Source organism: Crotalus tigris, unplaced genomic scaffold (genome assembly GCF_016545835.1).
Source record: "Crotalus tigris isolate CLP2741 ecotype Arizona unplaced genomic scaffold, ASM1654583v1 scf7180000017552.641344, whole genome shotgun sequence".
Lineage (NCBI taxonomy): Eukaryota > Metazoa > Chordata > Lepidosauria > Squamata > Viperidae > Crotalus > Crotalus tigris.
The window spans coordinates 319,108-344,433 of NW_024096470.1; the positions used below are offsets into that span (position 1 = coordinate 319,108).

The 25,326-nt window shown below is 46.6% G+C and overlaps 1 protein-coding gene across 1 annotated transcript in view; it reads right to left on the minus strand.

Moving 5' to 3' along the window:
- Nucleotides 1–25,326, minus strand: part of EEF1AKMT4 (EEF1A lysine methyltransferase 4) — a 73,131-nt gene that overhangs the window by 27,662 nt on the left and 20,143 nt on the right. Inside the window, exon 2 of the mRNA XM_039346892.1 lies at nucleotides 20,914–21,197. Within this exon, the coding sequence (XP_039202826.1) occupies nucleotides 20,914–21,197 (284 nt within the window). The remainder of the gene's footprint in view (nucleotides 1–20,913; nucleotides 21,198–25,326) is intronic.

The following is a 25,326-nucleotide window of genomic DNA, read 5'->3' on the forward strand; positions in this document are numbered from 1 at the left end:
CTCTGAAGTTAACCGGGTTTGGCATGCAGGTAATCCTTGATCTACAACCTGTCAAGCTTTGCTGGTGCAACAATTATTGCTTCTTAGCTTGCCAATGAACTTGGGGGGAGGATGGGGAAATGGAATGCAGGCTACAGAGATAAGGCAGGCGGACCATGAGAACCAAGGACGATTCGCCAGATGTCGGACCAGACTCAGAGACATTTTCTCAAAGCAATATATTTCCACCTAATTGGGCAATGTGACCTGTTCAAGGATGGGGAGGGGAATTCTATACATTTTACTATAGGGGTTTGGCTTGGGGTTTGCCAGAGCTGGTTTTGCTTTCATACATGCTGAAATGATGTACTCAATAAAGTTCTACATTAAGAGATCAGAATGTCTCACAGGTGTTTCCTTGCTTGGGTGCGTCAGTCGGAACCTTGACGCAACCACAACTGAGCCCCAAATTTCTGTTGTTGAGCATGATACGGGTTAAGTGAGTTTTGCCCTGTTTTACAAATTTTCTTGACATGGTTGTTAAGTGAATCACTGCAGCTGTTAAGTTAGTAACACTGTTATGAAATGAATCTTCACAGAGAACTCTGCTCATTAAGACACAAAAATAAACCTTCACAATCATCCCCAGATTTAAAGTGACAATAAAGATTCTATTCTATTCTATTCTATTCTATTCTATTCTATTCTATTCTATTCTATTCTATTCTATTCTACTCTACTCTGTTCTGTTCTTATTTCTACATTCTATTTCTCTGTCCTTTTCTGTTCTTATTTCTACATTCTATTCTATTCTATTCTATTCTATTCTATTCTATTCTATTCTATTCTATTCTATTCTATTCTACTCCACTCTAGTCTACTCCACTCTAGTCTACTCCACTCCACTCCACTCCACTCTATTCCTATTTCTCTGTTCTAGTCTAGTCTAGTTGTTGTCAAACTTCTCCTGCTAGGAAATTATAGGGAGAGTGGTTACCTTCACGTTCAGCTTGTATTTGGAATGAGAAAAGGGTCACTTAATGACATGCCGCAGAGTATATTTCCCCCCGAGAAACTATCACAACTACACACACACACACACCGTTTCATCCTTCCATGAAAGTGCCAATTCTGCAGAAGAGACAAGGTGGCTTTGGGTGGAGTCAGGCGAGGTTCTTTGCCCAGGACAGCTGGACCAAGTCGTGCTGATTCAAATGCAAGCCCTTGGACCTCTTCTTGTACACGTAGTCCTTGACTTACAGCCGTTTGTTTAGTGACCGATCGAAATTATAAAAGCACTGAAAAAAAAGAGGCTTCTCGACGTTTTTCAGACTTACGACCGTCACAGCATCTCCGGGGTGACTTGAGCCAAACTCAGACACTTGGCAACTAGCTCTTATCTATGAACCCGTCTCACTCACTCAGCAGTGGCAGTGATTCGCTTAACAACGGTGGCAGCAAATGGGATAAAAACTCACTCCGCTATCCCGCTCAGCAACAGAAATGTTGGGCTGAATTGGGGCCATTAAGTCGAGGATTACCTGTGACAAGATTCCCCTTGATTTTCTGGGGACGGGTGCCGGTACAGACCCTCCCTCTCACCCTTGCTCAATGTGCAATTTGCACAGCTTCTCATCGCCCCCCCCCCAAAGCTTCCCAGTGAACAACCCCAAGCCAAAGATATCACACGGACACGTGGTCCAAGATACCGTTTTGTTTGCAGCTGAGTGGACCTGACCCTTTTAATCCTCATTTTCTCCTCTCTGCAACTTAAACTCCTCCTAATAGGATGGAAAAAGAACATTAATTTGCTCGCTTGGCTTTATCCAAAGCCAAAGGCACTTACGGCCACGGGCTGGGCGTGATCGGCATGCTAACGCCGTGGCCGCGGGGTCTCAAACGCCAGCGTTTGGCTTGGCTGTCTCTTTCCTTCCCTTGGCCTGCTACCCAAGTTCTGCTAGTGCAACCAGCCTGAGGAAGACCCCCCTCCCCATTTTACCCTTGAAGGACCCCTCCCCAGGGCAGGTGGGGATTGAATGGCCAACAGCCTGTACGGGAGGCTGGGACAGGGACAAGAGCTGAGCCCCTCAGCATTCAACAATTCCAGAAGAGAGAGAGAGAGAGAAAGAGAGAGGGGAGAGAAGAGAGAACAGAGAGAGGGGAAGAGAGAGGAGAAAGAAGAGAGGGAAAGAGAGAGAGAGAGAGATAGAGAACAAAGAGAGGGAGAGGAGAAAGAAGAGAGAGAGAGAAGAAAGAAAGAGAAGGGAGAGAAGAGAGAACAGAGAGAGGGGAAGAGAGATGAGAAAGAAGACAGAGAGAGAGAGAAAAGAGAGAGAGAGAGAGAGAGAGAGAAGAAAGAAAAGAGAGAGGAGACATAAGAGAGAGAAAAGAAAGAGAGGAGAGAGAAAAGAGAGACAGGAGAGAGATTTATTCAATGTATTTGCCACCCATCTTACCCATGGGGCTAGTCCCGGCGGCTTGCAACAATAAAACAACAACAACAAAAAATTATAACAAATGTAAACTAACAATAGCAAGAAATGAAACAATAAAAATAATCAGTGGAAGTATAGTAATATGAAAGGTGATTATCAAATTCCTCCCCCCCCCCCGGCATGTGAAGGGTTAACAAGATCAAAGGCACCCTCCTGTGTGTGTGATGGGCAGTCCCTCCAACAAGGCTACCCAAAGCTTTGCAGCCCTCCTGTTTTATCCTGCCATCAGGTCAGGGCCCAGCTGAGCAGTGCTTTACATAAGCACAGAAGCCCCCACTACTACAACAGAGGCTGAAGGGATGTTTAACTCTATCAGTCAGTCAAAGCAACAGAGGGAAGCTTTTTCTATGGAAAAACGCTACAAGGGCTATTGGTAACAGAGACAGCTTAGCCTGGATGGGGATTTAAACGACTGCTTCACACACACACCCCCCTTTCAGGTGCTTTCTGGGTTAACCTCAATTTAAGTCACCGAATTATCAATGCTTCCACTAGGCTGGCTTCACCCAACATGCTAGCATGGTTAGAACTAAGCAAACTGGGGACGTAGGACTGGGCCAGCTGCTAAATCCTTACCTGGTTTGATTAAATGTCTGGTGTAAACCTTGTTGGTCCTGGAGCACCCTGGGGCGATGCTTAATGCAGGACTGGAAAATCGGGGGGGGGGGCTTCTCCAACCCCTCCCACCTCCCCACCCCCACCCCTGGATGGGTCATTGCAATCTGAACATATTTGGAGGGTGTCAGACCAGGAACAGTTAGAGTTGTGGGTGCTTCTAGACAGACTTTTTAGAGCTCCTGATTGCATCATAAGTTCACCCCACAACTGCATTCTAATAAGGCAAGTTCTCCTTTCTCTGCCCTTCTCAGTAAAGGCAGGCATAATCACACAACTCTGTGTACTAATGATCCTCCTGTGGAGGTGGTTAGCAGCATCAAGTTTCAAGGTGTGCAGCTAACGAGTAGGCTGGCTTCGTCACTCAACAGCGAGACCCTGGTGAAGCGGACACAGCAGCACCTGTATTTTCTCCGTAGCATGAGAAAAGCACATCTTCCTTCTCCTGTCCTGACCACTTTCAACAGAGGGATGATCAAGAGTACCCTTTCATGTTGCATCACAGACTGGTTTGGAAGCATCACTGCTTCAGACCGGAAGGCGGCACAGAGAGTGGTGAGGATGGCAGAAAAGATCGTTGGCAGTTCCTTCCCTTCCATCCAGGACGTGGCGTAGAAGTGATGCTTGAGCAGGGTCCACAACACTGTCTGGGATGCTACACATCCTCTTCATGACCTGTTTTCCTTGTTCCCTTCTGGGAGGAGGGGGCTCCGTGGTATCCGAAGCAGAACATGTAGATTCAGCCACAGTTTTGTTCCATATAGCATCAACCTTGTGAACCCTCAAGTTTTCTCTTTCCGCTATGTGTTAAAAATGGACAGTGATTAATATTTACATGTATATATGTATGTATGTTGTTGTTGTTGTTAATTGCGAAGTCGTGTCCGACCCATCGCAACCCCATGGACAACGTTCCTCCAGGTCTTCCTGTCCTCTACCATCTTCTGGAGTCCATTTAAATTCACACCTACTGCTTCAGTGACTCCATCCAGCCATCTCATTCTCTGTCGTCCCCTTCTTCTATTGCCCTCAATCTTTCCCAGCATTAGGCTCTTCTCCAGTGAATCCTTCCTTCTCATTAGGTGGCCAAAGTACTTGAGTTTCAACTTCAGGATCTGGCCTTCTAAAGAGCAGTCGGGGTTGATCTCTTCTAGGACTGACCGGTTTGAACGCCTTGCAGTCCAAGGGACTCGTAGGAGTCTTCTCCAGCATCATAGTTCAAAGGCCTCAATTCTTTTGCGCTCAGCCTTTCTTATGGTCCAACTTTCACAGCCTTACATTGCAACTGGGAAAACCATGGCCTGGACTATACGCACTTTTGTTGGCAGGGTGATGTCTCTGCTTTTTAGAATGCTGCCTAGATTTGCCATAGCTTTCCTCCCAGGAGCAAGCGTCTTTTAATTTCTTGGCTGCAGTCCCCATCTGAGGGGATATATATGTATATAGCATGAATATATGTGTGTTATGTATGTATATGGATAGATAAACAGAATTTCATTTTTAATGTGGGCCAGTACTCATAGTAAAAAATGACAATAAAGGGCATCTTCTTGTCTTGTCTTGTCTTGTCTTGTCCTGTCCTGTCCTACCTTACTTTACCTTACCTTACCTTACCCTACCCTACCCTACCCTACCCTACCCTACCCTACCCTATCCTCTTGAAGCTAAATAGCAAGGATGAAGATTGCTGGAGGCTTTCTTCCTTGACAGAGGTAGTCCTCGATTTACAACATTCGTTTAGCGACATTTCGAAGTTACAAAGGCACTGAAACGAGTGACTTGCGACCGATTCTCACACTTAAGACCATTGCAGCCTCCCTTTAGTCATGTGATCAAAATTCAGGCGCAGGGCAAGTGACGGTTGCACTGCTCCAGGGTCATGTGATCACCCTTTGCAACCTTCCCACCTAGCTGTGGTTGTTGTTAATTGCGAAGTCGTGTCCGACCCATCACGATCCCATGGACAACGTTCCTCCAGGTCTTCCTGTCCTCTACCATCTTCTGGAGTCCATTGAAGCTCACTCCTAATGCTTCAGTGACTCCATCCAGCCACCTCATTCTCTGTCGTCCCCTTCTTCTGTTGCCCTCAATCTTTCCCAGCATTAGGCCCTTCTCTAGTGAGTCCTTCCTTCTCATTAGGTCCCACCTAGCTACTGACCAGCAAAGCCAATGGGGGAAGCCAAATGTGCTTAATGACCACATGATTGACTTAACAACTGTGGCTAAATGGATCGTAAAACAGAACCTCAAAAAGGAACTCAAGTGCAGACTTGAAGGTGAGAAGAAACTGGCATCGGGGTTCGATTTGATTTTGTACATGCTCAAGACACGTCTTGCTAGATCTCTTACAATATTAGTTTCCCTCTTAGACCTCATCTTACTCAGGCCTAACTACTGCTTCCTGGGTTCACCCTGTCTCTTTGAATCCTAATACTTTTCTGCAAGACTAATTATCATGCCTGCCTTTGCTTTGCTCTGGCAAGTTCTTAATAAACTCTAAAAAACCATTTTAAAAACAGGCGTTTTGATGCCAGTTCTATATTTTGGGGACTTTGCGGGCTGCTACTGTGCTTTAGAAAGCCTGTCTGGATTGCCAGAGAGAGCGCTTAACCTTGCCTTGTTTTTCTCCCTTAGCAGAAACAAAGAATGGATGTTTCTGCGTTTGGCCATGTGCCTGTGACACTGTTGGAGTGTGGGAAGAAGCAAACAGTAATTGAAGACTCTCCCTGCTGCATTGTGCTAATCTGATCTGGTTGGGTGGTGGGACAGACAAGGCCAGAAAAAAAAAGCCTAACTACTCCAAGAGACCCAGTTTGGTGTAGTGGTTAAGGTGCTGGCCTAAAAACCAGGAGATTAAGTTCTAGTCACACTTTAAGCATGAAAGCCAGCTGGGTGACTTTGAGCCAATCCCCAGAAGACCGTGAGTTCTAGTCCCGCCTTAGGCATGAAAGCCGACTGGGTGACTTTGAGCCAATCACCAGGAGACTGTGAGTTCTAGTCCCGCCTTAGACATGAAAGCCGACTGGGTGACTTTGGGCCAATCACCAGGAGACCGTGAGTTCTAGTCCCGCCTTAGGCCTGAAAGCCGGCTGGGTGATTTTGGGCCAATCCCCAGGAGACCATGAGTTCTAGTCCCGCTTAGGCATGAAAGCCGACTGGGTGACTTTGGGTTAGTCTCTCTCTCTGTCTCTCTCTCTCTCTCTCTCTCTCTCTCTCTCTCTCTCTCTGTCTCTCTCTCTCTCTCTCTCTCTCCCCCCATCTCTCTCTCTCTCTCAGTCCAACCCACCTCACAATAGTTAAGTGTTTTTGTGGAGAACATAGAAGGAGAAAAGAATATTACGTCTGTTTGCCGACTTGAGTTAGTTATAAAGTAGTAACTATTTCAGAAAGCGGCTGAACTTATTCCAACTGCTAATGACTTCCTAAATTCTCAAGCTGGGAGATCCTTCCCCCCCCCCCCCCGAATTGAAGAAGCTGTGTCTGTATGCTAGCAAAACATTGGATATATATACCATTAAACTGTGGTCTCTCCCAGATCAGGGAGGGCAGCCCTTTTTAGCTTAGGGCTATTTTTTTTTATCGGGGCCAGTGGACAGTGGTTCGATGATGTCTCCTTGCCTACATGAGCAATAGATCCATCTGGTGTTTAAAGGGAGTTCAGGACGTGGATTTGTGTGTGTTGGTCATTGAAGAAATGGGATAAAAGAGCGTTGAGGCCTTTGAAGCTGGGTGTTTTACAATAGGACAGGGATCTTCAGACTTGGTGACTTGTGGACTTCAACTCCACAAGTCATAAAAGGGCCAAGTTTAAAGACCCTGATTTAGATAGAGCAGTGAGAAGGGACAATTTCTCCACCGAAGTTTTCGCCATTCCGTTGTTTCGGAAGATTCCCCACTGGATTCTACTGTTAAGAAACAGGGAAGAACTTGTCTCCTTGCTACCTTGATCCAGTCCTGTCATGCCCTGTTTTATTACCCTGAATTTCTCTGCTGATGCTGCCCAAAGAGCACGTGAGGATAAGAGAGAACCGAAGCCAAGTGCAATGACACCAAGGATGTAGGGCCAAGTCAAAGCCAGGCCTGCCAAGTACAGAGGGACCATCAGCCAAGGAAGGATCATAAACTTAAGCAATGGCAGGAGAAGGCCTTTGGGTGGGTGGAAAACCTCTTGCCTCTCTTCCTTAAGAAAAAAAAATGACTTGCCAAAGGACAACTCCTTCCCTATCCTGGGGGGGGGAGGAGGAGGGGGTGGCCCAGGGCAGGACAGCCACTGATCAATATAATGCAATGATTGAACAAAAGATGCACAGAGTTTGTCCTATTACAACTGTAGCTGGTTAAGTTCACACATGATGTAAAGTGAAGAGGGAATGGCTTTGAGCAGAGGTCTCCAACTCTGGCGACTTTTAAGACTTGTGGACTTCAACTCCCAGAATTCCTCAGCCAGGAATGGTTGCAATAGAGCAAACTCAGTTCACACGGGACGTAAAGGAAAGTGGGAGTGGCTCTGAGCAGGGGTCTCCAACCTAGGCGACTTTTAAGACTGGTGGACTTCAACTCCCAGAATTCCTCAGCCAGGAATGGTTGCAATAGAGCAAACTCAGTTCACACGGGACGTAAAGGAAAGTGGGAGTGGCTCTGAGCAGGGGTCTCCAACCTAGGCGACTTTTAAGACTGGTGGACTTCAACTCCCAGAATTCCTCAGCCAGGAATGGTTGCAATAGAGCAAACTCAGTTCACACGGGACGTAAAGGAAAGTGGGAGTGGCTCTGAGCAAGGGTCTCCAACCTAGGCGACTTTTAAGACTGGTGGACTTCAACTCCCAGAATTCCTTAGCCAGCCAGGGCTGGGAGTTGAAGTCCCCAAGTCTTCTAGTCGCCAAAGTTGGGGCCCCCTGGCTTTGAGGCACAAGAGGAACAGCCACAACTAAAACAACTGATTTTGTGATCTCTGTGTATTTTTAACTGCAGTTTAGTTGTTTGTGTGGGAACGCTTATAGTTTCTAAGTGCTGCATTACGGTCTCTCCTGAGTCCTGAGAATGGTGGTCCTACAGGTGTTTCTCAGTTCCTCTGAGCTCTCTGAAACATTTTAAGTAAACGGAAAGACCCAGTAAATAGAATAACAGAATTGGAAGGGATCTTGGAGGTCATCTAGGCCAACCCCCTGCTCTAACAGGAAACCCTATACCGTTTCTGACAAATGGCTGTCCAATCTCTCCTTAAAGACCTCCAGCGTTGGTGGAACCACAACTTCTGGAGGCAAATTGTTCCCCCGATTAATTGTTCTCACTGTCAGGAAGTTTCTCCTGAGTTTTAGATTGCTCAGTAGCCCAACAAGAAAAAACAGGAGTCATCGACAACATACAATGTAAGAACTGCAACAGCCACTGTGTAGGAGAGGCAGAAAACTCCACAGCGCTTCCATGAACACCAACAGCAGTCAGAAGACATGATGAAAACTCCTTAATCTCACAACGCGTAGACAGACTCAATCTCAAAAGTTTTAATTGGGAAACGGTGAGCTTTCTAGACCAAGCTACATCCAAAAGTACTAGGAAATCCCTGGAAGCTTGGTATTCAGACAAATCAGCCATCGATAGACCCACAGAAACAAACCATGTTTAAAAACCATTCAAAACAGACCATCAAAAAAGCTAAGAAGGAAACAAAAAGATCCTCTCTGGGCAAACAATCAAGCAGAAAACAATTCCGCAATCAAGGAACTACCAAGAAGAAAATCAGACTACCATCAACATTGGCGTGGAAAGTTACTGTATATGAACCAGTGATGGGATTCAGCCGATTCGCACCAGTTCGGTAGAACCGGTAGCTAAATTTTGTTGAGTTCGGAGAACTGGCTGAATGCACACCACTTCCGGAAGTCTATTCTAGGCCTCAGAGGCCTCAAGGAGGCCTCCCAGGCCTAGAACGGCCAGCCGGAAGTGTGGGGATGCCACTTCCGGAAGTGCGTTCTAGGCCTCAGAGGCCTGGAGGAAGTCTCCCAGGCCTAGAACAACCAGCTGGAAGTGTGGGGATGCCACTTCCGGAAGTTCGTTCTAGGCCTCAGAGGCCTGGAGGAGGCCTACCAGGCCTAGAACGACCAGCTGGAAGTGCAGGGATGCCACTTCCGGAAGTCCATTCTAGGCCTCAGAGGCCCAGGCCTGCATCCACGCAGAGATCCAGTTGTTCAGGGATTTGAATCCCACCACTGATGTAAACAGGGAGCAAACACCACACTCACTGGTACTGATGACGTTACCTAGGCGAGTAATGAAACGTCTGCAGAAGCAACCAGGCAAAGAAAAGATTTAACAAATGTTAGGTGGCAACTAAACAGCCAATGTCCACCTAAAACGTGACGGTAGGAGGGCCGAATATGAACGACATACTTGCACCACCAACCACACAATCTCATTTTAAGCCAGTGCCATTTGGCTAAGCCCAGCCCGTTTTTTCCTCCATTTTCAAGATACTAGATTTCTAAAAGCTGGAAGGTTTTTTTTAATAAATATTTTTATTGAGTTTTATAAAGGTAATAAGGGGATAGGGTCAAAAAGGGTAAGGCAACGGGAAACATACAAAAAGGTTAGACCAGGGAAAAGGGATAACATAGAAGTGGGATTAATCCTACAAAATAACATCGCTTCAGCAAGTATACCAGTCTGGGTTTACATATTAAATCTTAATAATTATTCTATTATTAAACAACTTTCCATATAATCACTTTAAAATAACAAATTAGTCAATAAATCTCATTCATTTCACTACTTAATATTAATTATAATTACTTTAAAATAATAATATATTGCATATTAATTATAATTTACCATATTATTTAAGATCACAAATATACAAAGAGGAAGAAGAAGAAATAAAAACAAGGTCATACAAATAATCATGGAATATAAATACAAATTATCAATTATCTCTTTAAATTTCATAACCTTTTCTCACTCTAGTGCAGGGGTAGGCAACTTGGCTCTTTTGACTCATGGACTTCAACTCCCAGAATTCCTGAGCCAGCCATGCTGAGGAGAAATGGAGAGGTTTCCAAGCTGAGCCATGCTGGCTCAGGAATTCTGGGAGTTGAAGTCCATGAGTCATAAAAGAGCCAAGGTTGCCTACCCCTGCTCTAGCGTGTTTCTAACCAATAATAAAATTTTCCCCATGTTTTAAAATAAATTGTGTCTTCTTTCTCTTTCATTTCTAAAGTCAGTCTATCCATTTCTGCACATTCGAGTATTTTTGTTATTATAGCCTGGTCAGATGGTAAATTTTCATTTTTCCAAAATTGGGCAAATATTATTCTTGCAGCTGTCAGCACATGTAATATTAAATACTCATTCTCTTTTCCATAATTCAAACCCGATATTCCTAACAAACAGAGTTCTGGTTTAAACTCTATCTGTATTTTAATCATCTCTTCTAGCCACATATGGATCTTAAACCAAACTTTTTTAACATTAGGACATATCCACCAGAGTAATAAGTGCCTGGTTGTTGTTTACATTTCCAACACATATTTGATACATTTTTAAACATTTTCTCTAATCTAATTGGCATCATGTGCCATCTATAAAACATTTTATATAAGTTTTCCTTATACACAGCTGCTTTAGTAAATTTAATATTTTGGTCCCATAGTTTTTGACAATCTTCTAAATCTATAGAATAACCGAAATTCTTTGCCCACACTATCATTGTTTCTTTCACTTGTTTAAAAACTGGAAGGTTTGATGCAGGAGACCATGGCTGAGGACCGGAAATATAAAGAGACTGATAAAAGAGCCCTCTTTTTCTTCATGCATAATAAACTATTCTAATAAACTATTCACTGTAAAGTGGAAGCAAAAAACAGTTTTCTGAGTATTTGCTCTCTGCATGAGAATAGCAACATGTCTCAAAACCAGCCGAAGAGCTTGTTTTCCGTGCAGAGCACCATCTGTTGCATTAAATTGAGGGGACCTACTTGAATTTAACCCACAAGCCTACTGTTTGGATACGCCCACTGAAGGATTAAAAATGGGGCTGTGGGTGTAAAATGTGCCAGTAGGCCCACGTCAGTTTCTGTACCAAATCCAGGTAGTCCTCGACTTGTGGCTTGGTGGTTGTTTAAAGTCACGATGGATCTTCCTGGGGAGGTTTATGATCCAGTTCTGAAGTTCCAATTGCTGGGCACCCCACTGTGGTCATGTGACTGCATGCCGGGTGCTCAGCAACCTGCATTTATGGCCATTTGCAGCACCAGATAATAATGTGGCCTCCTTTTTGTGACAGTTTTGCCCCAAAACCCAGTGTTTCCTTCTGGTTTTCAGCAAAACCAGCCCATAGTTGTTCTATCCCAGCGTATTGCCGTCCTTGTTAAAGGCACAAGGACCAAACCCCTTTTGATAAAATAGGCTGGAGACTTTAAAACAAAACAAACCCCTTTCAATATGGGTGACAAACCTGTCAAATAGTCCAAAACACAAACAGCAAAACTCAAGTCCAAATGAAGGAAATAGTCCACAGGAAACATGATGCAAACAGAAGAGTAGTCACAGGCAAGACGAACAGACCAGGATTCCAAGCAGCACTTTGCAAACGGTTGCCTTCAGCAACCAGCACCGCCCACACCTCCTCTTTTTATACAGCAGTCCCAAGGCGTTGCCTCTCATTGCCTTCTCCTTTTACTCTGGAATTGCCGTATTGACTGCTGCTGATTTACTCTCGCTAAGTGACGATGTGTGCGAGCATCAATTAGCAAGTCCATCAGGTGTGAGTCCTCCGAGTCTGACTCATTCTCCTCACACAGCTGAGCTTCATCAGGAACACGACTGGAGGGCCCAGGCTCTGCATCAAACCGTGAGTCCTGTAATTCATCAGAGCCTCCCTCTGCCCCTTCAAATGCCTCCTCCACCTCTTCCTCAGATTCCTCAGATTCAGCTGTTGGGAGCACAGGCTGGCACGGAATCACAACAATAGTAAACAATGGGTTCGCTTAACAACTGCTGCATAAAAGGGGCCAGTCATGCGGGTGATCCATTTTTGTGACCATCATGACTTATGACCACAATGGACAGACTTCATTAAGGTCATAAGTCGAAGGACGACCCTGTACCTTTTGGCCACCAGGGACCGATTACGTAGAGAGAGGTTTTTTTCGTGGATCGGAGGGTGCATGGTTTTGTGCGCTGCCTGCATCCCCCGGATGGGGCTTTGCTTGTTTGTGCAGACCGGTTGCTGGCGTGCTGCGGCCCGGTACTGATCCACGGACCGGGGGTTGGGGACCCCTGCTGTACACAAACAGCCATAAGCCTGTCATAGGAAATGGGCGAAAGCTTTACCCACTGCCATGATCGCTCCTGGTGGTAGAAGCTGAAGTCCAAAAACATCTGGAGAACATCAAGACTCAGATCAACAGAATTGGAAGGGACCTTGGAGGTCTTCTAGTCCAACCCCCTGCTCAAGCAGGAGACCCTACACATTTCAGACAAATGACTCTTTAGCATGGGCATTCCTAATATGCATCAAAGAGAGGGGAAAACAACACTTTCTAAGAACCTCAGACACAATGCGAGTTTCCCTTTGGTCAGAGGGCACCTACAACTCATCTACAAATGAACTCTTCTGCCTCAAACCAAGTTAAGCCTGTGAAGACCACCTAATCAACTCCTGGAGCAGGTATTCTTGAGTTTAAATACCAAAGGAAGAGTTTGCTGGAAATTGTGTTCTTCTGAATTCCCCGGGATCAACGTTGTGGGGATGGAAACAAAGCAACCTAGACTTGCTCAGGTTTTAGAAAGGAATTGTGAAACCAACATGGACATCTAGTTGAAGAGATTGACCAGAGGGAGGACATTTTAAGGGATGGAGGGGAACTCAATCCTCAACCTGATTGTGGAGCCCAAAATTTCAGTGGCCAAGAGAGACAATCGGCGAATTTAGTTCCCGTTTACGACCTTTCTTGTCACAGTTGTTAGGTGAATCACCGCAGTTGTTAAGTTGGTCACACGGCTGATCAATGAATCTGGCTTCCCCCCTGACTTTGCTTGTCAGAAAGTTGCAAAAGGGGATCACACACAACCCTGGTACACACTGCACACGTCATAAATAAGAACCAGTTGCCAAGCATCCGGATTTTGATCGTGTAGCCGTGGAGGTCATTGCAATAGTTGCATGAAGAACTTCTGTAACTTTAAATAGTTACTAAACCACAGGTCGGTAACCTGCGGCTCCGGAGCTGCATGAGAGACCTAGCTAGCCCAGCTATGCTGACTCAGGAATTCTGGAAGTTGACGTCCATGAGTCATAAAAGAGCCGAGGTTGCCTACCCCTGAGCTTGTTGGAGAACAGCTTGAAGCCAGCTTGCCAGGTGAGCAGAAGATTGGAGAGAGGGACAGAGAGGGGGGGGAGAGAAAGAGAGAGGGAGAGAAAAAGAGAGAGAGTGGGAGAGAAAGAGAGAGACAGAGACCCTTCTGACATCTAAAATGAAGATAATACTGCATATATCCTTTTTTACCTTTATTTACACACACACACACACACACACACACACTTATAATAAAGGTAAAAAAGGATATATGCAGCGTTAGCTTCATTTTAGATATCAAAAGGGTTTTGTGGCTCCCAGTGTTTTGTTTTTGGTGGGAAACGGGTCCAAGTGGCTCTTTGAGTGTTTTGGGTTGCCTACCCTGCACTAAACAAATGGCTGCAAGCCACAAAGCTACTTGTAGTTTTTCTCTGAGAACATATCTCCTGCTTAGATCGCCCAAATCCTTGTCCTTTACTTCACTCTCGTTTTCTTCTTTTCTGACACATTTTTAACACCCACCTACGTTTTTCTTCTTTGCTCCCAGATGTTCGAGATATTTTGATGGCTCGGAGCTTATCATCTGATAATACACAGTGCAAGGTTTTAGGCTGCTGTAGAGATCCTGGGCTTAACACTGCCTTCTATTGCTCAATTAGCAGGAAACAGTAAATTGTTTCCTGTCTTTCGTGTTTGTTTTTATAACCCTGGTTGAAAAGAACCACGAAAAGATGAAAACAGCTAATGGGGCATCGCTTCAGGTGTCCAGTTAGGGATACAGGCCTGGTGATAAATATTCAGTGCTTATCTGTAAGTTTAATGCTGTTGTATAGAGCTACAAGGGGAAAACACCTCTGAAGGATCCACACAGTAAAATGCAATTATTATATTTTGAAAGAAAAGGAGTTTTCAATCAAGTAAGAGTTAATAAACAATAGATGTACTCTAGGACTATCTTCCTGGAGTTCCATAGCATTCGGTGTGGAAAATACATCTTGTCCCACATTTAACATGATGGATTAGCACAGCAGTTCCTTAACTGTTTGACCCAGTTACCCCTTTTTCTAGTCTAAATGTCATTATCACTCCCTCCCCCCCCCCAAAAAAAACCCATACTGTGTGGTTTTACACACAAGTGTCTCAGTGGCAGCAGACCCAAACTGGACTCCTAAATAAGCAATACGATATTTTTAATTTTGTTTTTAATTATATGATAATCAAGATTAGGGGACTGGAGGCTAAAACATATAAGGAACGGTTGCTGGAATTGCGTATGTCTAGTTTAATGAAGAGAAGGACGAGGGGGGACATGATAGAGTCTTCCAATATCTCAGGGGCTGCCTCAAAGAAGAGAGAGTCAAGCTGTTCTCCAAAGCCCCTGAAGGCAGGACAAGAAGCAACGGGTGGAAACTAATCAAGGAGAGAAGCAACCTAGAACTAAGGAGAAACTTCCTGACAGTTAGAACAATTAACCAGTGGAACAACCTGCCTCCAGAAGCGGTGAATGCTCCAACACTGGAAGTTTCTAAGAAGAGACTGGACAGCCATTTGTCTGAAATGGTATAGGGTTTCCTGCCTGAGCAGGGGGTTAGACTAGATGACCTCCAAGGTCCCTTCCAACTTTATTATTATTATTATTATTATTATTATTATTATTATTATTTGAGAGTCAGTTTGGTGTAGGGATTGAGGTGCTGAGCTAGAAACCAGGAAACTGTGAATTTTAATCCTGCTTTAGGCATAAAAGCCGGTTGGCTGACTTTGGGCCAATCACCAGGCACCTGGGAGTTCTAGTCCCAGTTTAGGCATGAAAGGCTGCGTTCTTGTTCAGCAGCAGACATTTTTCTGGGGTTCCTTGATGCAGGCGTGAAAATAACATAGACAAGCCCTTACAAATGATAAAACTGGGCTATTTTAGTCCTTTCTACAACTTATTAAAATCTACTCTTACAGAACAGGAGGTAGTCGTCGACCTGCGATCAATTTCCACCGCTAAGACAGTTTGTTGAGTAAAAGTTGCCCCATTTTACGACCTTCCTTGCCACCGTTGTTAAGCGAATCACTGCAGCTGTTCAGTGAGTAACACAGTTGTTAAGTGAACCCGTATCCTCCATTGACTTTGCTTGTCCGAAGCTCGCAAAAGGGGAACGTAGGCACCCGGGACACCGCAACCATCGCAAACACATCAGTTGCCTAGCATTCAAATTTTGATCGCGGGACCACGGGGATGCTGCAACCATCATAAAGTGTGAAAAACGGCCGCAAGTCACTTTTTTCCAGCGCCGTTATAAATATGACTGGTTGTTAAGGCTATTTGCGAGACGGCCTACTACCTCATAGTTCCCTTCGTCCGGTTAGATCCCACAGGCTTGGCCTCCTTCAGGTCCCGTCGGCCAAGCAGTGCCATTTGGTGGGGCCGTGGGGGAGGGCTTTCTCTGTGATGGCGCCCACGTCTTGGAACCAGCTCTCCCCGGAGATTAGGACCGCTCCCACCCTGTTGGTTTTCCGCAAGCTGCTTAAGACCTGGCTTTTCCGGCAGGCCTGGGGTTTATAAAATCTGACCCTTGGATGACTGTTATTGTATTGTTTGTTTTGTCATGTTATATGGTGTTTTTATTGTTAGCCGCCCGGAGTCCTGCGGGAGTGGGGCGGCTTATAAATTTTAAAAATAAAATAAATAAAATAAGTCAAGGGCTACTTGTATCAGAGGGAACGTAGCCAGCGTGTTTCTGCACGTTCCTGTTGAGGCTTCAAAAACTTTCTGGGAGGATACAGGGATTTGCATAAGGTCAAAGGTAATACGGTCTCACCCAATCTCACACCCGTTGAATACAGGAAGTCCTCCGGATTTGACCAACTGCTTTACAACAATTCAAAGTTAGGATGGCCACAGAGAATCAAGGCTCTACAGCAGGGGTCCTCAACCGTGGCAACGTTAAGACTTGTGGACTTCAACTCCCAGAATTCCTCAGCCAGCAAAGCTGGCTGAGGAATTCTGAGAGTTGAAGTCCACAAGTCTTAACGTTGCCACGGTTGAGGACCCCTGCTCTATGGCTTTTAAAGCTGCTTCTCAGAAATGGTGGCATAACCCCCTTGCAGTCATGTCAGGCAGATCAGCTTTAAGGCATTTCCATGGCCATGGGACCAAAATTTGTGAGGTTCTTTTTTTATTATTGATTTCCCCCCCCCCAAAAAAAAATCCCTTCCACCCATTCAAATGGATGGATTTGCTTAGTGCACTGTGAAAAAAAGGCTGGAAAATTATTGCCAATCGTACGGGAACCTCGACTTATCGCTGGGACGACTGACTACCAGATTTCCAGTCCGAATTACAGTCGTAAATCAAGGACTCCCTGCAGGTTGTGTGTGTGTGTCCATTTTAATTTTATCTACGACTGAGCTTATAGGCTGCTTTGCTCATGGAGGCTGAGCAGCATCCATCCCAACCTTGTGATGAACTGGGTTAAAAATGATCCAGTGAAAACAAAACAAATCGATGGTATTACCCAAGCAACGCAGAGGACCGGGAACAATCATTACAATAATATAAACCCAAATCAAGATCACGCACATTCCAGCCTCGAAGGCTTGATGGAATGACCAGATGTTAATGACCTTCCTGTACTTAAAAGCAGAGAATCACTCTGCCAACAAAAGTACGTATAGTCAAAGCCATGGTTTTCCCAGTTGCAATGTATGGCTGTGAAAGTTGGACCATAAGAAAGGCTGAGCGCCAAAGAATGGAGGCCTTTGAACTATGGTGCTGGAGAAGACACCTGCGAATCCCCTGGACTGCAAGTTGATCAAACCGGTCAGTCCTAGAAGAGATCAACCCCGACTGTTCTTTAGAAGGCCAGATCCTGAAGTTGAAACTCAAGTACTTTGGCCACCTAATGAGAAGGAAGGACTCACTGGAGAAGAGCCTAATCCTGGGAAAGATGGAGGGCAATAGAAGAAAGGGACGACAGAGAATGAGGTGGCTGGATGGAGTCACTGAAGCAGTAGGCCTGAGCTTAAATGGACTCCAGAAGATGGTAGAGGACAGGAAGGCCTGGAGGAACGTTGTCTCCAATAGAATAGTTCAGCGGGCTTTCTACCCAACTGCTCCCCCTCCCAATCTAACTGGCAGAAATGACCTTGGTTCCCACAGGACATTGAATTGTTTAGACTAGCAGAATTCCTCCGCACCCTCTCCGATCTTTGTGGCAACCTAGAGCGAGCAAGATGGCTGCAGCCAGGTTCATTGTAGAGTTGACACAATGTTGGAACACCCACAACTTCTGGAGGCAAGCTGTTCCACTGATTAATTGTTCTCACTGTCAGGAAATTTCTTCTCTGTTCTAGGTTGCTTCTATCCTTGATGAGTTTCCATCCATTGTTCCTTGTCCTGCCCTCTGCTGCTTTGGAGAATAGGTTGACTCCCCCCTTCTTCTTTGTGGCAGCCCCTCAAATATTAGAGCACTGCTATCATGTCACCCCTTGTCCTTCTCTTCATTAAACTAGATCAGTGGCGGCGAACCTATGGCAAGGGTGCCAGAGACGGCACTCAGAGCCCTCTCTGTGGGCACATGCACTGTCGCCCCAGTCCTAGGCCTTCAGCTGGGTTTTATAAAACCTTTTCATTTTAGGCCTCCACTGCCGTGTGCAAAAAAAAAAAAGGTTCAATCAATCAGTCAATTTCAACTTCTCGCGGGGAAAAAAAAAGATCTTGCAAAGTTGGAATTGATTGATTGAACTTTTTAGTCCCACCCAGTCTGCCATTACCACCGCAGCCACGCCTACCCAATGGGCCACACCCACCCAATGGGCCACACTCACCCAGCACCCAATGATGCATAAGTGGGTTTTGGGTTGCAGTTTGGAGACTCAGTCTAGTCTAAAACGTTCGCCATCACTGAACTAGACACAGCCGATTCCAGCAACCGTTCCTTATATGTTTTAGTCCCCGGTCCCTTGATCATCTTTGTTGCTCTTCTCTGCACTCCACCAAGGGACTAGCTAGGGAGAAGGGGAATTGGAGGGGACCTCAAATGCAAAATGGCCTCGTTCCCAAGCTGGCCCAGAATCAATGGCTGGAGTGGACATCCTTCCCAGGCCCACAGGGACAAACTTGATGTGAGTTTTCATATTCCTCCCACTTGAAGCCAAAGGGACAGCCTAAAAAAAAACCAAAAAAAAAAAACAAAACCTTGGAGACCTTCACCGCAAGGGGAAAAAAATGAACTGGGGAGGATGGAATGATGACCCAAAAAAGAGGGGGGGAGCCTCTTTCTCCCTTCCGGGAACACGTGGATAGCAAGCACGTGTGCATGCACGTACACAGTAAAACACACAAACGCACACAAACACGCCCTGCCTGATTCCTTCTCTCCCCCCCAACCACCCCCCACCCCCCAGGCAAATTCAATATGGTTGCCTCAGCTCAATTAGCATCCGGGAGAAAAACCTTAGTTCTCTCTCCTCTCCCCCCCCCCACCTAGTCAATGCCGCCAGTCAGGGATGGGGGTTGTCATGGAAACAGGGAGAGCCAGCCTGGCGGAATTTTTTTTGTCTTTCCTTCCCTGGGGAGGGCAGGGAAGATACCTCCAGCTAATAAGATGCAAACTGGGGAGGGAAAAAGCGAGGAAGTTGGGCAACTGAGATAAAATTTGGGGGGGGGGAGAGAAGTGTAAAAGGACAAATTGCACCTTCCCCACGAGACACACTGCACTCCCCTCAAAAAAAGATAAAAAAAATCTTGCAAGGCCAGGCTTCTGAGGGGTGTGTGTGTGTGGGGGGGGAAGGGACCTTTTTGGCAAAACCGTAGCCGGTTCCTTCCTGCTCCGAATCCCTTGCCAGGGCTGCCAGGCGCTTCCATGGGGCCGCCCCCTCCCTCAGAAACCTAAAGAGGCCTTGATTGGAAGGAAGGACCCGCCATCTGCAAGCTGCTATTTGTGACAGGGAAGCGTTGCCGTGGCAACAGCAGGCAGCTGTGCTTTGTTTTGGTGGCTTCGGGAAGGGGAGGGGCGAGAGGAAACGGGCGCTTCGGCAGGGAGGGAATCTCTTAGGAACGAGGGATGGCCGCCCGTCCTGCTGAAGTAGAACGAAGTAGAATAAAGTAGAATGATGAAGAATAAAGTGGAATAAAGTGGAATAATAATAATAATGGGGGAAAGTGTGTAGTGGGGTGCCCCAGGGCTCTGTTCTGGGCCCAGTGCTCTTCAACATCTTCATCAACGATTTGGACGAAGGGATAGATGGGGAACTCATCAAATTTGCAGACGACACCAAGCTGGCAGGAATAGCCAACACTCCAGAAGACAGGCTTAAGATACAGGAGGATCTGGACAGACTTGAACACTGGGCACTATCTAACAAAATGAAATTCAGTGGTGAAACAAGTAAGGTTCTACATTTGGGCAAGAAAAACCAAATGCACAAGTACAGCATAGGTGGCACCATGCTCAATAATAGTAACTGTGAGAGGGATCTTAGGAGTCCTAGTGGACAATCCCTTAAATATGAGCCAGCCGTGTGCTGCAGCTGCCAAAAAGGCCAACACAGTGCTAGGCTGCATTAACAGAGGGATAGAATCAAGATCACATGAAGTATTAATATCACTTTACAACGCCTTGGTAAAGCCACACTTGGAATACTGTATCCAATTTTGGTCACCACGATGTAAAAAAAATGCTGAGACTCTAGAAAAAGTGCAGAAAAGAGCAACGAAGATGATCAGGGGACTGGAGGCTAAAGCATATAAGGAACGGTTGCTGGAATTGTGTATGTCTAGTTTAATGAAGAGAAGGACGAGGGGGGACATGATAACAGTGTTCCAGTATCTCAGGGGCTGCCCCAAAGAAGAGGGAGTCAAGCTATTTTCCAAAGCGCCTGAAGGCAGGACAAGAAGCAACAGATGGAAACTAATCAAGGAGAGAAGCAACCTAGAACTAAGGAGAAAATCCCTAAGAATGAGAACAATTAACCAGTGGAACAACCTGCCTACAGAAGCGGTGAATGCTCCAACACTGGAAGTTTTTAAGAAGAGACTGGATAGCCATATGTCTGAAATAGTATAGGGTTTCCTGCCTGAGCAGGGGGTTGGACTAGATGACCTCCAAGTCATAAAAGGGCCAAGTTTGAAGACCCCTGCTCTAAAGCGAGTGTTTTTCAAACTTGCCAACTTTAAGAGGTGTGGACTTCAACTCCCAGAATTCTCCAGCCACCATAACTAGCTGGGGAATTCTGGGAGTTGAAGTCCACACCTCTTAAAGTTGGCAAGTTTGAAAAACACTGCTGTAAATTTGGGGTCCCCAACCCCCAGTCTGTGGACCAGTACTGGGCCACGGCATACCACCAACTGGGCCGCACAAACAAGCAAAGCCCCATCCATGGGATGCAGGCAGCACACACAACCACACGCTCGCCGGTCCACGGAAAAAACTTTCTCCACGGAAACGGTCCCTGGTGCCCAAAAGGTTGGGGATCTCTGCTGTAAGTGATCCAGAAAACCACGTGGGTAGCCTTTTATCTAGAAGGATCCATGCTACTAACCTCAGTTAATACTTGGTCCAGAAGTATCTTGGCCTCTTGGGAGACATTCCAGAGGTCCTTTTCTTCCACCATGATAGAATCCACAAAGCCCTTCTCCAAGACCACGTCAAAGCTTCCATCCATGAAAGTCAAGAACCGGGCATCCATTACCGCCCAGTGTAAGCCTGAGCAATGGGCATAACGGTCTTGCATACTTGAAATGCAGACAGCGGAATAATCTATGTTGGTGATGTCTCTGTGTCCCAGTTGGAAAAGATCGTAACTCAGAGCACTGTTCCCACAACCTGCAGAAGACACAATTGTGAGTTGGTTATGCTCAAAGATTTCCCAGCAGACAATCGGTCAACGATGCAAGCTGGCTCTTTAAACTTTTTCACAGCTAAATATTTGACATTTATTTATTTATTTATTTATTTACAATATTTATATGCCGCCCAATCCCAAAGGACTCAGGGCGGCGTACAAAATTAAAAACAGTCGTAAAACAATAAAATAATCCAGTCATACCGCGAGTCCGATCATATTCCGGCCCCCCAGGGACATCAGCCCCAGGCCTGCCGGAACAGGAGAGTTTTAACGGCTTTCTTAAAGGCCGGCAGGGTGGGAGTAGTTCGCACCTCGGGGGGAAGTTGATTCCACCAGGTCGGAGCCACCACAGAAAAGGCCCTTCCCCGAGGGCCCGCCAGCCGACATTGTCTGACCGACGGGACCCGAAGGAGGCCCAATCTATGGGACCTCACCAGTCTCTGGGAACTATGCGACATCTGGGACATCTATCGAGGGACATCTATCGAGTCATACATTTAACAGAATAACAGAATTGGAAGGGACCTTGGAGATCTTCTAGTCCAACTCCCTTCTCAGGCAGGAGACACTATGCCATTTCAGACAAGTGGTTGTCCAATCTCTTCTTAAAAGCTTCCAGTGTTGGAGCACCCACAACTTCTGGAGGCAAGTCGTTCCACTGACTAATTCTTCTGTTAGGAAATTTCTCCTTAGTTCTAGGTGTAAGAACGTCCTGCTGATGTGTGAATCAAATAGACCACCAGGTACGTTGCAGTAGTCAACAAAGGTTTATTTTGCTATGTCGAAAACAAAATCAGCTCTGGAATACACGCCTTTCCAGCGTTCTAATAAACCCCATCACCACACCCACCGTGTATGCCCCAATTACCCTAATTACCCCTGTAACTTGCAACCCCACCTGCACCACACCCTGTCGCCACATGTGTCATCCCTCAGGTCCATTATGTGTTGGCGCACCTTCGCCTCCGCCCCGCCCTCTCGTCCCAACAACCACAATCTGTCAGACCCAGCGTCATAAAGCAGCGCGGTCGTCCCACACAATGCCGGCCTATCCCATTCCCCCGTCCGACATGGTAATCAGTCACGTGGTCCGCCCATCATAGCGGAGGCGCCGGCATCAGTCCCGAGACGGCGCCGTCGCTCGGCTCCGACAAGGCTGGACGGAGTTCCGTTCGAAGGTACGGGCGCCGGTCAATGTCTGCACATGGGTAGGACTCAAGCTGGGTCTGACATTCGGCTCCCCCTCACCACAGGGCCCCCTAAAATGAAACAGAAACAGTTACGTGTCCATCCTGTCTGTCCTGGGATTGTCACCTATCCCCCTGTGTTCCTCGGTTTGTGCGGCCACATCCTGTGATATCGACGGGTGAGGGCGGGGGCGAGGACATCCTCCTCCCGTACCCAGGATGCCTCAGATACGGGGTATCCCTTCCACAAAACCAGCTAATACATATTGCCCCTCCGCCACCGGGAATCTAGTATATCCTGTATTTCGTATCTTCCCGGAGTAACGGGTCCTGGGGGAGGTTCGTTGTGGGTGTCTCCTTCTATCGGCTTTAACAAACTCACATGGAATACTGGGTGTATCTTACCAAATAATTCTGGCAAGTGCAGCTGTACCGTAACAGGGTTGATGATGCGTACTATGCGGAAGGGCCCGATGTATTTTGGCGCTAGCTTCTTGCATGGTACCTGTAACTTAATATACTTGGTTGATAAGTACACCCGGTCACCCACTCTCAATTGCATTGGCATTCTACGACCGTTGTCGGCCTGCTCTTTCGCTACCTTTTCCGCATGTTGTAACGCCTGTTTTACCGTACTCCACACCTGATGTGTACGGGACATCCAGTCTCCGGGGCGTAGGTTCACGGCTCCCTGTGGCTCGGTCCCAGGTAATGGAACTGGATCGTACCCGTAAACTACTTGGAAAGGGGTCAACCCGGTGCTTTTATGCACTGCGTTGTTATACGCTAATTCCGCAAACGGCACGAAATCTATCCGATCCGACTGCTGGTAAGATACATAAGATCGGAGATATCGTGAAATTGCTGCATTAGCCCGTTCCGCTGCCCCGTTGGTACAAGGGTGGTATGCGGAACTCAGGCCCTGTGTGGTTCCAATGATTGCGAGGAATCTACGCCAGAATTGGGCCGTAAACTGAACGCCCCGGTCCGAAATAATTCTACGGGGCGCTCCATATAATCGATATATGTGCTGCACGAACAATTTCGCTAGCCTCCTTGCAGACGGTAGTCCCTTGCAGGGGATAAAGTGTGCTTGCTTCGAGAATAAGTCAACAACCGTCCATATTACCGTGTAACCCCTGACGTTTGGTAACTCAACAAGGAAATCCATTCCAATGTCCTGCCAGGGGCGAACCGGATTAGATACCGGTTGTAGCAGCCCCATCGGCCTCTTCGGTACTACTTTAGCCTGTGCGCAATTATGGCATTCTTTAACGTACCGCTCAATATCATTCCGCAAACTGGGCCACCAGAACCGTCGTCTCGCCAGGTGGAGCGTCTTGATGAAGCCAAAATGGCCTGCCACCTTGGAGTCGTGACATTGGTAAAGCACCCGATGACGCATTTCCTGAGGGATGTACAACCTATTCCTGTACCAAGCCAACCCATCACGATGGGTTAATAATCCGGGGTTTGCCTGCAACCAGGGATCGGTCAACAATGCAGCTTGCAGTTCTTTCTCGAACGTCACCACTTTTGCACATCCTTCCACCTGCGCGGGATCCATACTACATATCGGCATAATAGTCTGGATCACTTGTTCCTTTTTACTATCGTACTGTGGTAGCCGGGAGAGTGCATCTGCTAGGAAATTCTTTCCTCCAGGCACCACCTTCAAGCGAAACCGGAAACGCTGAAAATACTGCGCCCATTGAACGTGTTTCGGCGCCAATCTCCTTGGAGTCTGGAGGATCGTTAGGTTCCGGTGGTCCGTCCACACCTCAAAGGGGTGTTGTGCACCCTCCAATAAGTGGCGCCAGGTGGACAACGCCCATTTTATAGCAAATGCCTCCTTCTCCCACACCGCCCACCGTCGCTCGGGGTCGGTAAATTTTTTAGAGGTGTATGCGCACGGTTGCAATTCACCTTGGTCATTACGTTGCATCAAAAGCGCACCGACGGTCACATCACTGGCGTCGGCCTGCACTACAAATGGCCTACTCGGGTCAGGGTGTAATAACACCGGTTCCTCTGCAAATAGTTGTTTTAGAGACTCAAAGGCCCGTTGACAGGCCACAGTCCAGTCTAATGCCTGTTTCGGGTGGGGTTTGCCAGTCGTGTTTTTGGTGCGTAACAGTTGGGTTAATGGTAGAGCCACGTCAGCGAAAGAGGGGATGAACTGTCGGTAGAAATTGGCAAACCCCAAGAATCTCTGCAGTTGACGACGGGTCCTTGGAGCCTGCCATTCTAGAACACTGCGCACCTTACTAGGATCCATTTCTATCCCTGTAGCTGACACTCTGAACCCTAAATAGTCAATCCGATCTTTGTGAAACTCGCACTTCGATAATTTACAGTATAGGTTGGCATCCAATAATTTCCGCAGTACCGTCCGTACTAATTGTACATGGTCTTCTAACGTCTGTGAGTAGATGAGTATGTCATCCAGATATACAAGGACGCCTCTATATAGATGGTCATGCAACACTTCGTTGATCAGTTGCATAAATACAGCTGGTGCCCCTTGTAACCCGAACGGCATCACCTTGAATTGGTAGCTACCCAGAGGACAGTTAAATGCCGTTTTCCACTCGTCCCCTTCTCTAATTCGTACCCTATAATATGCCTCACGGAGGTCTAGTTTTGTAAAGATCTTCCCAGCCGCCAAATGGGTGAGTAGGTCTTTCATAAGCGGCAGGGGATACACTTGGTCTATACACACTGCGTTCAGACCTCGGAAGTCTACACACAACCTCAATCCCCCGTCTTTTTTTCCCTGAAATATGACTGGAGCTGCTACCCTCGAACGTGCTGGTTCTATAAATCCCCTGGCCAAGTTCTTATCAATGTACTTTCTCATTTCCTGCAGTTCTGCGAATGTCACAGGGTACATTCTAGGTTTGGGTAGTTTGGCATCAGG